The sequence below is a fragment of the Xenopus tropicalis genome, chromosome 9 (genome assembly GCF_000004195.4).
Source record: "Xenopus tropicalis strain Nigerian chromosome 9, UCB_Xtro_10.0, whole genome shotgun sequence".
Taxonomy (NCBI): domain Eukaryota; kingdom Metazoa; phylum Chordata; class Amphibia; order Anura; family Pipidae; genus Xenopus; species Xenopus tropicalis.
In genome coordinates, this window is record NC_030685.2 from 18,639,080 (window position 1) to 18,656,588 (window position 17,509).

The window sequence follows — 17,509 nt, forward strand, 5'->3', positions numbered from 1 at the left end:
ACAGGAGGAGGCCTTGGTCAGCTTCCTATTTAACAAAGTGCTCCAGTAAAACTTCCCTAACTTTATCAACTGACGTTTTATGATTGTTGCATAACAGAGATGGATAATTATTTGTTTTTGCTTTCATTATTCAGTGGTACAAGTAAGAAGAACAAATTATTGTTCCTCTTTGCTTTAGGTCCAAGCTTGTAGACATTTGAGGGACATTTTCCAAGCTCACTGATATGGCCACAGTCTTCTACTTAAAGACCTAACATTCTGCGTTCCCTCTTTTCCAACCACTACTTCACTATCTTTCTCTATTGGAGTTGGCTATAGGGAGGTCTAAAGGTCCCCATACACGGGACGATTCTAGATGCTGATATTGGTCCTTTAGACCGTTTCAGCAGCTAATCGGCCCGTGTAGGGGCACTACGGACAGGCCTGCTCGACCGATATCTGGCCTGAAATCAGGCAGATATTGATCGGGCAGGTTAAAAAATCTAGTTGGATTGAGGACCGCATTGGCTCGTTGATGCGGTCCCTGAACCGCCTTTGCCTATACCGGCCTATACCCCCCAGGGCCAAACGACCGAATTAGCCTGGATTCTCCCGATATCGCCCACCCGTTGGTGGGGGATATCGGGAGAAGATCCGCTTGCTTGGCAACATCGCCAAGCGAGTGGATCTGAAGGTGTATGGGCACCTTTATAAGTAGATGTGACCCCTCAGATCCCACCAAGCAGCCATTATGTTTCCATGAATTGATATCAACTACAACTCTTCCCAGTATCCTCTGGCAGCATACACAATTGACTCTGGCCTCTTTTGCATGATATGGATTAAGGGGGCTCAGTCTGAGGTCCAGTTAGCCTGAAAATTAGGGAGATTTGCCAGTTGCTCCCCCTGATATACCTAAAAGTCCAGGTAGAAGGTTGGTTTGGGTGAGATTCGGGGTGACTATACACTGATATTTTCCGATATCAATTGTCATTTCATGGACCTTCAGTTGGGATCCTGGCCGAAGGCCGAAGGGTGTCAGTTGAAAACAGTATGACATTGAAGCAACTAAAAGATGAACTCCTTCAAAAGAGATTTGACACCTTTCAATAACTTATGAACATGTTTTGACGCTCAGTATTTAGTGCTGTACCATTTCCAAAGAGGATTCTGGGAGCTGTAGTGGAGCACCACATCCTGTTCCAGTTCTACACCTTTCCATTTTTATAACCATCTGCCTGGAAAAGGAGAACTAGAGTTTGAGAGCTCTGGTCACGCCCAAGGTGTCACTGGCCTATTAAATCCGCCCCGCAGAGGGAAGCTATTAAAATGTACATGGGCACACCTCTCTAATTGTTTTCAGCCTTTGTTGCTTGATGAAAACTTTCAATTAGCTTCCACCGTCATTTAGCGTAGCAAAGCTGCAGATGAAATCAGTTTTAGCAAGTCATCGTCTTGGCACGAACAAAGGGAGGTTCGACTGATTCCGACATAGGAGGTTCTTGCTTTAAACACGCTAGAGCTGCATTGGGCAGCCATATTTAATCCATCTGGTCCTAACCGGACTTGTTCTAGCAATGGCAGAGACAACCACTAGTTGACTGAATCCACCACATTCACCACCAACGAGGCTGAGCTGACCAATATCTGAGATATCCATACTGTGGCCTCCAGCTGTTGTTCCACAATTCAGTATTATTTTTGGCAATTAAGTAATAAGGTTTCTTTAATCTTGATAATAATTAAGTCTTGACTTAAAGCTTGACATTAATTAAGTTATTAAGTAACAATGATTAAAACCAGGAGAAAATGTCTGGTGATTATGGATTTTTACTATGTATGAAATCCCCTTGAAGATCTATCACATCTAATAAATAGTCATTAACCTGCTTCTACGTTCATGGTTGTTGCCTGTTTTGGGTGGGACATTTGATGGCCCCTCGTAGCCTGAGATATGAGTTCTGTGCTCTTCCCTGCAGGATCGTCACCGTGGTGTTGGTGGCCATCAGCGTAGTGTGGATTCCCATTCTACAAAGCGCTAACAGTGGGCAGCTCTACGTCTACATCCAGTCTGTTACAAGTTACCTGGCCCCCCCGGTTACAGCTGTCTTTGCCTTGGCGGTTTTCTGGAGAAGAGCCAATGAGCAGGTAATGGGGATTAAACTGAGCTTCTTCCATGTAGAGCAGGTTTGGGCAACCTGTAGCCCCCCAATGATGATTGACGAGTTGTTAGGCTTGATTACATTATCTAAGACGCAGCGTACGTACGCATTCACGCCACACTTCCGCATCCCCCGGCCTCGTTGTGGTCCACCAAAAATCCACGGGGGGTTGACTGGTGGACCGTGATCGATGTCTTGGCCACCCCTGATCTGATTACTAGATAACATTCTAGGCATGGGGTCTCTCTGACCATGCAAACACCTCTACCACCAAGTCACATGAAAGGGGGCAGCAGAATGGGCTATTGTTACTAGTTAACAACCCAAAAGCCCACTGTATAGCCCAGTACTACCATTGCTGGAATCCAAAGATATGAGGCAGGCGTATCTGAAGTGGGTAATTACCCTCTCCAGTTTGTATTGAGTTTTATAATCTCTTTAATTAAACACACACTTCCCTACCTGCTTTGAATTTGTATTTTACACAATTATGAAACCTGACCTGCCCACACCTGTATGCAGGAAGCCTTGCTCAGCTCAGTGAGGATTACCTAACAGCCGGGACTTATTAAATGCTCTCTGGGCTGGAGAAACATGGCTAGGGTTCCATGAAATTAGCAGAATTGTGTGAATATTGGGCTGAAACCCTAGATCTGAGGGCAAGTGGCCACACACACATTAAATTGCCCATAATAAGATAGTCCTCCATTCCTCATTCACATTCTGTTATAACTTTATTCTTTAATGTCCTCCTGTCTGACAGCAGAGCTACTCTTGAACACTATCTCCTCTAAGGGTGAAGACACACAGAGCTATTAGTAGCAGCTTCTTGTCACGGCTACTAAACGCCAGAAAATCCCCTGCCATAGACAATACTGAGAATTGCCTCTGGTAAAACACAAATAGAGAAAATTATCAGTAAATGATCAGCATTGTCTAGCTGCTACTAGTAGCTCTGTGTGTCTTCACCCTAAGGGCAGTAACAGACGGAGAGATTAGCGCTGGTGTGATGGCATATGCGGTGCTGCGATTTGCCGAATTTGCGGAAATTTTCTCTCAAGGCAATTTCCGCGACTTCGGCAAATCGCAGCGCCGCATATGCCATTCCACTGCCCATTTACATTCTAGCCAGTGGGATGGCATTTCGGGGAGATTAGACGCCCGCGACAAGGGAGATTTGTCGCGCAGCGACTAATCTCCCAGTCTGTCACAGCCCTAAGGGCTCTGGCACAGAAAAAAAGTAGCTGCTACTAGTAGCTCTGTGTGTCTTCACCCTTAGGGCTCTGGCACACGGGGAGATTAGTCGCCCGCGATAAATCTCCCTGTTTTCGCGGGCGACTAATCTCCCCGAGTTGCCATCCCACCGGCGACTTACATTTTCGGCGGTGGGATGGCAACTCGGGGAGATTAGTCGCCCACGAACAGGGAGATTTGTCGCGGGCGACTAATCTCCCCATGTGCCAGAGCCCTAAGGGTGAAGACACACAGAGCTACTAGTAGCAGCTACTTTTTCACACCAACTACTGTAAATGCCAAAAAATCCCCTGCCATAGACAATACTGAGAATTGCCTCTGGTAAAACACACGTAGACACAGTTATCAGTAAATGATCAGCATTGTCTATTTTAGTAGCCACTACCCTAAATATCCATCTCAACAATAGACAGAACCCATGTATCAGGTGTATGTTAAACATAGGATTATATTGTCTTTATGTATTTGTATATGGATTTCACTAGTTTACTGTATGGTCTCATCCTAGCAACAGCCCCAGGGACACAAGTAGGGAAAGCTGCACTGCCTTAATGGGTGCAGACACACTGAGCTACTAGTAGCAGCTACTTTTTCACACCTACTACTGTAAATGCCAAAAAATCCCCTGCCATAGACAATACTGAGAATTGCCTCTGCTAAAACACACGTAGAGACAATTATCAGTAAATGATCAGCATTGTCTGTTTCTGTAGCCGTGACAAGTAGCTGCTACTAGTAGCTCTGTGTGTCTTCACCCTTATACATGGGGAGGTTGTACAAATTCAGTTATTGGCTTTTAGAGTGATTGCCTGAGGCAGTGCAGACGGGGGGGGGGGGGGGGTGATTTACTATAGAGCAATTGCCCCAGTTTTAGGGTTGCACTAAAGTTTTTAGTATGGGAAGCTGAATTGGCTCTGAACGACGGCATTTATTAGCTTGTCACAATCCGGCGTTTATACTGTATTTCTGCAGAACTGCATATTTGCATTATGGGTCAGGCATTTAGTGTTCTGGTGCAAAGCAATGCAGATATGGATTCCTGCTAAAATGATGACTCTAGATTTGCTATTTAAAGGGACAAAGGGACATTGCACTGAGCCAAAACCAACCAGGCGAAGAGACACCAATCCCTGTCATACATAGATGTAGCCAAGCAAGACTTTATATACATATATATATATATATATATATATATATATATATATATATATATATATATATATGTGTGTGTGTGTGTGTGTGTGTGTGTGTATGGGCAGCTTTATATTGTAACCTCTATGGGAAAAGAAAAATATAAAGTGTAGCTCCATACACAGCTACTCACAATAATAATACTGTTCCCGTAGGGAGTGCAGGGCATTCTGGGACTCAAGTGCCAGAGTTTCTATCTCCATGTTTATCCCCCTTCTGTGTTTCCTGACAGGGGGCATTCTGGGGGCTGATGGTGGGACTTATCGTTGGCCTTGTTCGGATGATCCTGGAATTTGTGTACCCCTTCCCTCGCTGTGGGATCCCCGATGAAAGGCCGTCGGTGCTCAAGGACGTGCACTACCTGCACTTTGCCATCATCCTGTGCGCCCTGACTGTGGGGGTAGTAGTGGGGGTCAGTCTCCTGACAGAGCCGCCCTTGCAGTCGCAGGTAAGTTCCTGTCATGCTGTAGCCTTTTCCCGGGCACAGCATCATAACATTAACATTGCCTTGAGAAGAAACTTCGGGCGACTTCAGCAAATTGCAACGACGCGTATGCCATCCTACCAGCTAGAATGTAAATAGCATACGCAGCACCGCGATTTGCCGAAGTGTCCTCTCAAGGCAACTTCCATGACTTCAGCAAATCATGGCGCCGCGTTTGCCATCCCACCAGCGATTTACATTCTAGCCAGTAAGATGGCATTTCAGGGAGATTAGTTAGACAACTAATCCCCCCCTGTGTCACAGCCCTAAGGAACAGTCTCTCAGGTCTTTTCATGTGGGAGCAGTAGATTGTACTTTTGGTGCAAGCAGTGGTTTTGAGGCATGAAGATCCCTGACCGTTGTGGTCTGAACTCTGTATTATAAGGATAGGCAGAATCTCAACCATAAAGCATGGCAGAACTGTTGTTGCTGCTGAGATTTAAGCATAAATACAGCAGAGAGAACAATCCGTCCCTAACGCCCCACTCCAGGCAGAATGGAGGAAACCCCAGAGGGCACCGTCAGTGACAGAATCTCCCCTTGAAATAACAGCAACCCCAATATAAGTGCAGCCTCATCCCTTGACCTGATCTTGCCATTGACATCTAAACACTGTACAAGAATAATACTAGCAGCTCTCATAATTTATTTACATTGCAAAATGTCTCCAGGGTGTGCATCTTGCCCCACACAGAACAATAGAACCCAGACAACTTTACCTTGGAATGCATTTTGGCAACCCAGGAATCCCTTCATGACGATCCAGGGAAAATAGGGTAACCCACAGCTTCAGCCGCAGGCAGCCGACAGGCCCCGCTTTGCTTATGGGGGAACCAGGGAACAGGCCTAGACTGGAATTCAGAATAGGCCCTGGCATTTCAAGCACAAAGAGACCCAAACAGCCCCCCACAGCCCAATCAATAGTCTATGGCACCTTACAGCAGCCCCTCTGGCATTTGCCAGAACCCACAGATTGCCAGTCCGGGCCTGCTGGAGAAGTAGATATCACTAAAGAATAGTTGTATAGAGGCTACTGTGCAGTTGTGCATGCCGGCCTGGCTACACACAGGGCACCAAGCTGAGACAAAGGCTGGGTGAGGGAATTCACAGGCTATTGCTGAATGTCTCACCTCAAAGAGACCTTGGGCTTCCTTTAGTTTCTTCGGGCAACATGCTGAGATGTGGGGTGATACTGGCACTTTCTGCCCCCTTGTTCTTCCCCTCATGGCACTAGCCTAAGGCTTGTAGTCCCTAATACAGGTATGGGAGCTATACAGAGTGCTCGAGACCTGAATAAGGGATCTTTCTGTAATTTGGATCTCCATATCTTAAGTCTACTTTACAATATTTTAAATTATAAATAAACCCAATAGGATTGTTTTCCCCCCAATAAGAACAGGTACTGTTTTATTATTACAGAGAAAAGGGAATCATTTAACCATGAAATAAACCCAATAGGGCTGTTCTGCCCCCAATAAGGGGTAATTATATCTTAGTTGGGATCAAGTACAGGTACTGTTTTATTATTACAGAGAAAAGGGAATCATTTAACCATTAAATAAACCCAATAGGGCTGTTCTGCCCCCAATAAGGGGTAATTATATCTTAGTTGGGATCAAGTACAGGTACTGTTTTATTATTACAGAGAAAAGGGAATCATTTAACCATTAAATAAACCCAATAGGGCTGTTCTGCCCCCAATAAGGGGTAATTATATCTTAGTTGGGATCAAGTACAGGTACTGTTTTATTATTACAGAGAAAAGGGAATCATTTAACCATTAAATAAACCCAATAGGGCTGTTCTGCCCCCAATAAGGGGTAATTATATCTTAGTTGGGATCAAGTACAGGTACTGTTTTATTATTACAGAGAAAAGGGAATCATTTAACCATGAAATAAACCCAATAGGGCTGTTCTGCCCCCAATAAGGGGTAATTATATCTTAGTTGGGATAAAGTACAGGTACTGTTTTATTATTACAGAGAAAAGGGAATCATTTAACCATTAAATAAACCCAATAGGGTTGTTCTGCCCCCAATAAGGGGTAATTATATCTTAGTTGGGATCAAGTACAGGTACTGTTTTATTATTACAGAGAAAAGGGAATCATTTAACCATTAAATAAACCCAATAGGGCTGTTCTGCCCCCAATAAGGGGTAATTATATCTTAGTTGGGATCAAGTACAGGTACTGTTTTATTATTACAGAGAAAAGGGAATCATTTAACCATTAAATAAACCCAATAGGGCTGTTCTGCCCCCAATAAGGGGTAATTATATCTTAGTTGGGATCAAGTACAGGTACTGTTTTATTATTTATTATTACAGAGAAAAAAGGAAATAATTTCTAAAAACTTGAATTATTTGCCTTGTTTAGTCTATTAAAGATGGCCCTTCCGTAATTTGGAACTTTCTGAATAATGGGTTTTCGATTAATGGTAAAATGATTAACACCAGAAAAACGGTGTAAAAAGCAGTGTAAAATAATATCAAGGTGTGTTCTTTATTTTACACCACCCTATTATTGACACCACTACAGACCTTGCATAATCCATTAGAGTGAATGGGAAACATTCAAGCAGTAAGTACATTTCAGTGTGAAAATTTAAAAAAAAAAATCTGCGACAGATGAAGGCTTATTTTCACAAATGTTTTCAAGTGGCTGCTTCCATTTACGCCAGAGTTTTACACAGGGGCCCATTTTTCAAGTTGTGGAAAAAAAATGGCAATACTTATCAAGCTGTGTATTGATTTTCAAAAATCTGGTTTAAGTGGAAGCAGCCATTTAAAAACACTATGTGAAAATATGGAGTTCATTGGGTTGCCTGGGTTGCCTGGGAGCTCCGCGGCAATCAGGGATTTGCGAATCCTGCCCATTGTTCCAAATTCGGAAAACCGGGCAGGTAGTTTTGACCCGGACAGGTCTACCGAAAACTGTCTAGACAGTCGCAACCCTAGTGTTCATCCATCTTGGTTTTATATTTTTGCCCAGAATTTACTTGCTGCTTGAATTATCCCCATTACCCCCATTACATGAGGTCTGTGATAGTATAAAATAACAGCAGCGATTGGGCTGCATAAAATATAAGCCATACGGTACCTTGATAGCTTCAGCATTTATCTTACACAGCTTTTTACACCATTTTTTTCTGGCATTAATCATTTTCACACAGCATAAGTCGGCCCCTCCGTGTGTTGGGAACAGGGCCGGAACTAGGGGTAGGCAGAAGAGGCAGCTGCCTAGGGCGCAACGATTGAGGGGCTCCAGGCAGGAGCCTCTCCTGCCTACCCCTAGTGCTACTTTGTCATTGCCTCCGCCGCTTGTCATTAGCGGCGGAGGCAATGACCGATCTAATCGCCCCGCCCCCCCTGCACCGCCTCCTGTGCTTTGGCACGCATGCACCGTTCGGGGGGGGCGGGTGGAGTTTGCCGACCGGGTTGCCTAGGGCGCCCGGTCGGCTTGGCCCGCCCCTGGTTGAGAATTACAGGTGTTTGGGGCACGAGGAGCATTCTGCCTGCCAATACACCAGTGCCCACCTGTCTCTGCTCCTAATGTTATATAAAGGCAGGCACAGTGTTATACTGTGGGGTCTGGGGCCCACCAACTTTTCTCCCAGTGTCTCGCCAGCCCAGTCCGATCCTGCTGACCCCCAAGAAGCAGAGGCAAATGGAACCCCATACAAAAATGCTCAAGTGTCTGCCTTTCCATCTGCCACCACTCTGTGTAGGTCAGCCAGATGCACGCCTTGGGTGGGTGCCTGGGGGTCCACAATATACATAGTGTATATATATATATACAATTCTTCCCCCGCTGGACACTTGCGTCTAAATATGGCAGCGGAGTGGAGGGGGTACCAAACACGAGGAATCATTAATGTCCACAAGTTTAGTGTAAATAAATGTTAATAATAATAATGATAATAATGTGCAATGGGCACTTGCGCACATCTTTGTTGTTTGGATGCTATTTTTTTTTAACTGTGCCAGATTCTCTAGGTGTAATGTCCCTGTGTCCAGGCCTTTTTTTTTTTTTTATTTATATTTCTCTTATATTAAATACAGGTTTTAAAAAAATTGTAACATTTGTATATTGTTTTCCAGAGGTTTTTTTGTGTATTTTGTGATGTAAACCCTGCTGTACTGCTCAACCAAACTTTACTCAGATGTTGCGGGACTACAAATCCCAGAATAATGTAACATATAATGAAGGTAGAGGCATGCTGGGAGCTGTAGTCCAGCAACATCAGGGTTGTATTCTTAAAGCAATATTGCCCAAAACACTTTTCATAATTTTTTTTCCAAATCTCCACAGACAGCGGCTGCTTTAAAATGCACAAAATCCTCCAATGAGAATCCCAGCTGATCTGTGTAAATCCGGCTCCCTGTTCTCTGTTCCTGCAATTGGAGTTGGGAGCATTAAGCCCAGTTTCCCAGCACTGAACAAGTCTGTCCCTTTATCCCCATGTCTGATTCCTGTGTCATATAATGAGGGGAAATAATGACATAATTATCTCTGTATGTAAGGTACCAGCAAGATGGCTGACACAGTGCTGGGAATCAGCATTCTCATTGGTCAGTTCTTTTGCATTAATAATGAAGTGTTTGATCAGTAGAATTCTTATTAATGACATTTCTTGCCTCTATAAATATGTTTTTTTCTATAGAACACTAGGGGGCGCAGTGGGGAGGCATTACAGTTGGGTTTGCAACCCCTTTAAGATTTGGAAGGGGAAAGTTCCAGTTGTTTAGCTGTTTGATTGAAACAAGACACTTGTACACAGCATGTTTAGCCCTTAATACTAAGTGTTTTTACGGGTTGTGTGACTCGTAGGTCTTTTTCTAAAATGCAACTAAATGTTGACGGTTTAGTGGGCCTTTAAATAGTAGCGGTAAGGACACATTGTACATAGTGAGAGTGCCCAGACATTAAGTCATGCCTTTCTTGTTTTGCCATGTGATCCTGCCGGCTGTAGAATGATGGATGAGCAAAAGCAAAACCTCAACAAAGGTGTCTGTCCGACGCAGGCAGAATAGTGCAAAGCATTCCCTGCGTGTTTCCCATAAATCCATCCCATATGCATAAATAATCACTGGCAGCTCTCTGTGTGAAAGCTACACTTTAACTGTGTGAGTGCTCGGCAATGTGTTTGTCCCACTGGGTTACACAGAACCAGAAAGGTAAAGTCTAAGGTGCTGGGTCTCCCTATCAGCACCCTTGTTTTATACCTGAGGCTCCCAGTCTCTCCAGGGTTGGCAGCCCAAATATAATTACAGATGCAAAAAGAGCCTCCAATAAGAATCCTGCTTCCCAACTCATTTTGCTGTCATCTAACTTAGGGAGAGTACTGGGCAATTGTGGCTTGATGACAATACTCTTTAAAGGAGAATGCAAGTCAAAATGTAAAAAGCATACTGCCCAATAGTCCTCCTATTGTTTAGTAAAAACGCCACACTTTTGGATCACCTAATCACATATTTACTCAGTCACACTTACTTCACATTTTCTAGAACAGGCAGCCATCTCTAAAAAGGTATTCTCCCTTCCTTTCACTCCTTGCTTCATACTGCACATGTGTTTCATCCCCCCCCCCCTCTGGCATATCCGCTTCTGATTGGCTGGTGGGTATGTGTAGCTCAGAACAGGAGACAGGATCAAGTTACACACATGCTCAGAGAATAGGAAGGCTGCCGCTTTCACCTACAGGAAGGGGAGAGAGATTTCAGTGATGTCACTGTAGGCTTCACACTGCTGTAGGCTGCCAGCACCATATCTCAGAGAAGCAAGCAGGGATCTGGGAATTTAGATATGCAGTAAGTACTTAAAAAGAATGCCTTTAGACTTACTTTTAATTTATATTAACCTTTCATTGTCCTTTAAAAGGGCAGCCATAGGTCCAAAAATGTGATCCCATGAGAAAAGGACAAGGTGATTGGCTCCGTGAAGGATCTTCTTGTATAAAATGAGCCTCTATCTAAGAGAGACTAGCAATGGAAGGCACGTACAGTGTGGGACTGGCCCACCAGGATACCAGGAAAACTCCCGGTGGGCCCAGGTGTCAGTGGGCCCTCCTGCTCCTGACCATTTGGCCTGTTTCATGGCCATTCCCTATTTCTGAATGGGAAGGAAGAGTAGAAATAGATGGAAGAATAGATGCTAGCATGTAAATAAAAGAGACTAGGAGAATAAAGAGGTTGGGTGAGGAAAGGAGGGAAAATAGTTTGGAAAGCCTAGGGTCTAAGGTTTTCTGGTGGGCCCCTGGGTTCCCAGTCCGACACTGGGCACGTAGGCATTCCCCCACCCATTCCTACCCGTCCCCTAACGTAAGACAGAGCAGGAGATGCTGCCTTCCCTACAGTAGAGCCCTGTTTGGTGTCCAACTAACTGACGCCTTTCCTTCCCCTTCCAGAAACGCTACCATTAATTACAAACAGGCTCCTTTATGAACCCAGCGGGTTTTTTCCACAATGCAAAACTTTTCCCATAATTCCAGCCTAATTGCGGGCAGGTTCCAAACACGCTTTCCATAAAAAAAGCAAATAAATAATGTCACCCATTTAGCAAACCTATAACTATCACTGGCCCGAGGACACCCCAGAATGGGATATAAACGCCAGTGATGTCACTGCCCCACCCAGCACCCTAAGGCCTGAACCACCAAGAACTTAATTAAAAAAGAAATTAATGTGTCTTTCATTAATAACCTAATCAGAGCTGTCTGTAGGGAGGGGTAAATGGGGGGGTCCAACCCCAGGGCCTTGGGCATAGTGGGGTTCCGCAGAGCAGCATCTCTGGGTCTAATCCCACCCTCCCAGTAGGAGAAAAACAATGAAATGGTGGCCTTGCATGAAGATTAATCATGGTGAATGTAAAGGGGAACTAAAGCTCAACAAAAAATCAGCTTAGACATAATACAGTGTATGTTTGGGGCTTCAACAGCCCTTTAGCAGGGAAGATCTGTGCCCCTGAAGATGCCCCCAGTAGCCCCCCATCTTCTTTTCTGCTGATTCCCAGCACATTCTCTGTGCTGCTGTCACTTACCTGAGCTTAGGGGCCCACTCACAATATACTGCATTAATATAATATAAAAACTAAGACAAAAGGCCAATTAGTCATTGGTGCAGATTCACATTACATGGCTGCCCAGAAACCAGTGTCTCCAGCAACTACATCTAACAGCCCTGTACCATCAGCTACAAATATAACCTCACTTTCTAATAATGGATTAAACATTTCCAGTGGCCCCTAAGCTCAGCTTCTCAGCAGCAGCCCCAGAGCCCACTGAGTATGTGCAGTGCCACTGACTCTCCTGACAAAATCCAACATGGGGAGCTGCTGGGGAGAACTGTAAAGGCCTGGATCATTACTGTTATAGGGCTGCCGGACCTCTGGGCTGGTACAGTAAGTTCTGTATATAAAGTATAACATTTCTAGCCATATTTGTTTTAGAATTGAATTATTAATTGTAAAGTATAAATACTATAATGTGAGTCACCATAGCACAAAAATTCCCTCTAGAGCAATTACAAAAATGGCCATGGGCGCCTCAGTAAGTAACTGCTGCATTGCGCCAACATCGACACCAGTTTAAAGAGCAAATAAACATGCACCTCGGTCATGCAGAAAGGTGCTGAGTATCCTTTAGGGTGAAGACACACGGAGCTACTAGTAGCAGCTACTTATCGTGGCTACTAAAATAGACAATGCTGATCATTTACTGATAACTGTCTTTATGTGTGTTTTAGCAGAGGCAATTCTCACTATTGTCTATGGCAGGGGATTTTTTGCGTTTAGTAGCCGTGAAAAAGTAGTTGCTACTAGTAGCTCCGTGTGTCTTCACCCTAAGGGTGTCACGGCTACTAAACTCCAGAAAATCCCCTGCCATAGACAATACTGAGAATTGCCTCTGCTAAAACACACGTAGAAACAGTTATCAGTAAATGATCAGCGTTGTCTATTTTTGTAGCCGTGACAAGTAGCTGCTACTAGTAGCTCTGTGTGTCTTCACCCTTGGAGACATACAAGCGATACAGCAGCAGCTTGACATAACTCTATTAGGTGTGTCGGGATTTGTTCATCTTCAGTTAGGGGCGTGGGGAGTCCGGGTTCCTTTTACATTCCTTTAATGAGTTGCTTTCTAATTTGAATTGATTTTACTGGCTGTGCATGGGTGTGTATCTTTGGACTTAATGGTTTTTTTGGCTTCACATGTCCTTGTGCTTCTATTATCCCTGCCTGGGCTTTATTAGCTGTGGCAAAAACATCTTTATTTTATTTAGATTTGAGCAAATTTTGTGGTTTGGATTGTTTATTGATTGGCGAGTGGTTTGGAGGTAAAAAACACAGACAAAAATATACACAGGATCTTCACTGGGCACAACATGGGCCCCATCATAGGCCAGGCTCTTCCCTCTCCTTTAGTCAATAAGCCCTAGTCCTGCTTATGTATTATCACTGGATAATTCCATTTCTCTCATACACTGAATTTCTTTCTACCCGTGTTCCCATGGCAAAACATTGGCATTGCTAATAAACAGTTAAAGACCTATGGCCCCAGTATGAAGACCAGTAGGAGCACTAGGGAGAGCCTTGCCCGTGCCTCTGCAATGTCTTATCTTCAACTGCTGATTGACCATTGTCCCATGTACTTTGTGCAGATAAAAAACCTGACATGGTGGACCATATCCCAGGGACGAGCCCCGGCTGAAATCACACTCAGGAAAGTGTCGACTAGAAGCCAATCAACACAAGGAGCCAATGATGGTAATGGGACGGTTCCTAGATTGTATTTTATTAGGCAATGCCCTGGGATTTTCAGGCTACAAACCCAAGCGCTTAGTAGGCCTTTTCAGTTGAGTTGAAATGTGCACTAATGGGAAGCCTATCCTGCGCCCAATGTATTTGACCATTTTTACCATCTCCCTGGCCATATAAAGAAAAGGCCAGCGGTTTGTCTATCTATTGGGTGGTTCTAGTTGTATACGTACGCTAATAGTAAGAGCCACTCAAGCCAATAATAATAACAATATTAATTGGTGGGATGAAAGCAATATGGTTCTCTCCTACATCATAGCTCAAACTTGTATTCTAAATAACGGCTTCCATTCTTACATTTAGTAAGTTGAGCAGCGTCAGTCCATAGCAACCAATAGGCAAGTAGGATTTACTGGTCTAAACATCTAATTGGTTCTTTTGCACCATTGTTCCATTTGAATCTTCTTTATTTTAGGGTTGCCACTTGGCCGGTATTTCACCAACCTAGCCAGTAATATACCAGCCGGGGCTTATATTACAAAATAGTGTAATACCTTGTTCCCTGCCCCAAGCCCACCTCCTATCTGCCAACAGCCCCATCTCCCCTCTCCCAGATCCCTTTCTAGTCTACCCTCAAACTATTTCCCTTTCAGTGTTGCCCACTGACTTTATACCTGCCCCATTAATGCCTTTGCTCCGCCCCTGACCTTATAGACCCGCCCCTGTTGACCTTTCCCCTGCCCTTGCTGGAAAGAAGAAGCCTGAAAGATGGCAACCCTACTTGATTTCTTTATTAGTTTTAATTCTATTCGTTGCCATTGAACCCATTTTTTTTCTTTTCTTGTCAGCAGCTCCCACTAATTGCTCCCCTCGCAGCAGATCGTGGAGCACCTTGTTCTGCAGCACCCCAGAAGCAACGGTGGAATCTCCCAAACCCCTCCCACCCCGAAGCATAAAGGAAGATCCATTCTGGGCGCGGGTGTGCTGTATCAACGCCATCATCTTGATATGTGTCAACATCTTTTTCTATGCATACTTTGCTTGAGCAGAAAAGGAAGAGCCCAAGAAGTGGGGGGATCTCAGCGTGTTGGACGCCCCTAGGGCTTTATTGGCTCGTGTGTTTAACCAAAGAGCATTACGAACTCTTCAGGTAGAAGTCATACGCTCAGCAGAGATCCACATAAACCCCTACATAGGTATATACATATATATATATATATATATGGATGTATTATACTTTAATAAGCAAAAAATGTACAACTGGACTCTTTTGTTGGTTTGTCATTAGTCCATTAGTTTCTAGGGCAGATAACTCTATGTATATAGCCATAGCCGTATATAGCCATAGCCATATATAGCCATAGCAGTATATACAGTAGCCATAGCCGTATATAGCCATAGACGTATATAGCCGTGCCACAAGGAGTAGTAATAGTGTCAGCCCATGTGTAGCCAGGGTAAGGTTGTGCCAGCTTGGGTGCCCAAAAGGAACCAACTTTCTGCTCAAATGCAATTGGACGGGGGGGGGGCAGTCTCTCATTGCACTCTTTGCATTTGCTTTATATTAGGTCACAAGTTGCTTTTCCCACTAGGGTCAATAAAACAAAGTGGCAAGCAGTGTGGGTCCCATCAGTATAGCACGGCTTGCTTATCCACGGTAGCCACATTGGGTATGTTACAAATATAATTATGTCATAAAAAGTGGCGGAAAATAAATGGTGTATATTTAAGTTGCTCTGGAAATGTTCTTGTACTAGACAACTTTTTATTTTTAAGTTTATAGGAGCGTGATTTGCATTTGCTAAAATAATTCATAGCAGAGATCTTGGGCTGAATTATAAAGGTGAGTAGATTATTTTATACCAGACTTCCAGCAGGGTTGGCCTGGTCCCACCAGAGAGCCTGACCTCAAGGCCCTGTGTGTTGAATGGCGGCCATTCGGGTTGGGGGCGGGATGTGACATTGTTTGGGGTAGGGCTATGACCTGAGGGGCGTGGAAATGGGGGGGAAGGTGGGGTTGATAAATGATGGGGAAATGGGTGGACTGGCAGAGCAGAGGTGGGCCCAAAATGATAAAGGCTGATTGGCAGCTGAGAGGGTCCATTACAAATTTACCAGCAAGTACATTGTAATTGTAAGTATTTGTTATATCAGTGCCAGCCCAAGCTTGTTATTTGCCAGTTAGGCCATTCAAATACAGGCCAGGGGCAACCCGTGTCTGGCTGCAGCAGGAATAAAAGTGAGCGGGGGGAAGGAGATTGGTGGTGCATCAATGGGGAAATCTTGTAGCAGCAACAACAGACCAGTCAGCCTGGAATTTCCCTTGGTATCCTACTGGGCCAGTCTGACCTTGACTACCACCATGATTTCTGCCATTATTTTACATGATTCAGACCTAGTGTAACCCGTAACACACGTCGATTATATTCCCATTCACACGAAACAGCTCTATACAGCACCCAAGGTCCCTCGCTGAGTCCAGGCCCTAGTGGGCCCCAGTCAGGAGACTCGCTTGTCTGTGACTCTGGGCGAATATGGCGCCACACGGATAAACACAAGTCCAAACATTGCTGTTAAATTGCTGTGCCATCTGCAAACCTGCAGAACCTGTGAAATTATTTCTCATTAGGAGAATTATACTCACCGGGCCCAAAGTTTTCAGATGCTTCCAGGAGATTAAAGCCATGAGGCAGCAGGCAGGCATTCCGTGCATCTGCTAATTGTCTCCTCATCAGCTGCTTCTCTATTTTAAAAGAGAAATGAACTGATGATTTACATCATTCTCATCCAGCAGACATGTTTCCCGGGTGCCCCAGATGTGCCCTTTTGACGGAGAAAGGGGCAGTTCAGCTTGGAATGAATTTTTAATAGGATGTAGGCAGCGGTCTTCCGAGACGTACGGTTGGCCTTTATCATTTAATCTTTGTGGTTTCATAATTGTCTCGTAGTCTCATTTGTCTACATCACAATGAAAGTTAAATCGGTAGGTGAATCACAAATGCCAGTTCTTATTAGCCGGTGGCTATAGTGGGTGGGAGTTGTAGCTCCATGTCGATCAACAAAGTATTTTGCACCTTTCCTGTTGTAACCCATTCCCTAATACAATAGTTGAGACCCAGGTTTTGGTGGAAATTCTGTTCTGGGGACTTGAATAGAGAGACAAGCAAGGAGCCAGAATGGGCGGGGCATATATAAAGGGAATAGTTCTCTAAAGGTGCCCATACACGGACCGATTCTAGCTGGCCTGAAATCGACCAGATCTCGATCGGGCAGGTTAGAAAATCTAGTCGGATCGGGGACCACATTGGCTCGTTGATGTGGTACCCGAACCGACTTGGCCTATACCCGTCGTTATAATTCGATCGTTTGGCCCCAGGGCCAAATGACCGAATTAGCCTGGATTCTCCCGATATCGCCCACCCGTAGGTGGGGGGGATATCGGGAGAAGATCCGCTCGCTAGGCGACATCGCTAGGCGAGCGGATCTGAAGGTGTATGGCCACCTTAAGGCTAGGGGCCACTGCCAATGACCAAGGGCAGCACAAGCTAAAAGCTGGTCCCACACTGTAACATCTGCTTAATTGGAAAGGTCACCAAATAAGAGGACATTTAAACAATTTGGCCATCAATTTGGGCAGAATTAGTTGTTCCAAATGTTTGATTCCCCCAGCTCCCCCAATTGGATC

At 44.5% G+C, this 17,509-nt stretch overlaps 1 protein-coding gene across 2 annotated transcripts in view; it reads left to right on the forward strand.

The window, feature by feature from the left end:
* Nucleotides 1-15,554, forward strand: part of slc5a10 (solute carrier family 5 (sodium/sugar cotransporter), member 10) — an 88,298-nt gene extending 72,744 nt beyond the window's left edge. Inside the window, exons 12-15 of one of the 2 annotated variants that reach the window (XM_018097449.2) lie at nucleotides 1,959-2,127; nucleotides 4,819-5,034; nucleotides 13,728-13,833; nucleotides 14,673-15,554. In XM_018097449.2, coding sequence (XP_017952938.2) covers nucleotides 1,959-2,127; nucleotides 4,819-5,034; nucleotides 13,728-13,833; nucleotides 14,673-14,869 — 688 coding nt within the window. In that variant the 3' untranslated portion in view covers nucleotides 14,870-15,554. The remainder of the gene's footprint in view (nucleotides 1-1,958; nucleotides 2,128-4,818; nucleotides 5,035-13,727; nucleotides 13,834-14,672) is intronic. The other variant, XM_004918057.4, reaches the window with a different exon arrangement.
* The last annotated feature ends 1,955 nt before the right edge of the window (nucleotides 15,555-17,509 follow it).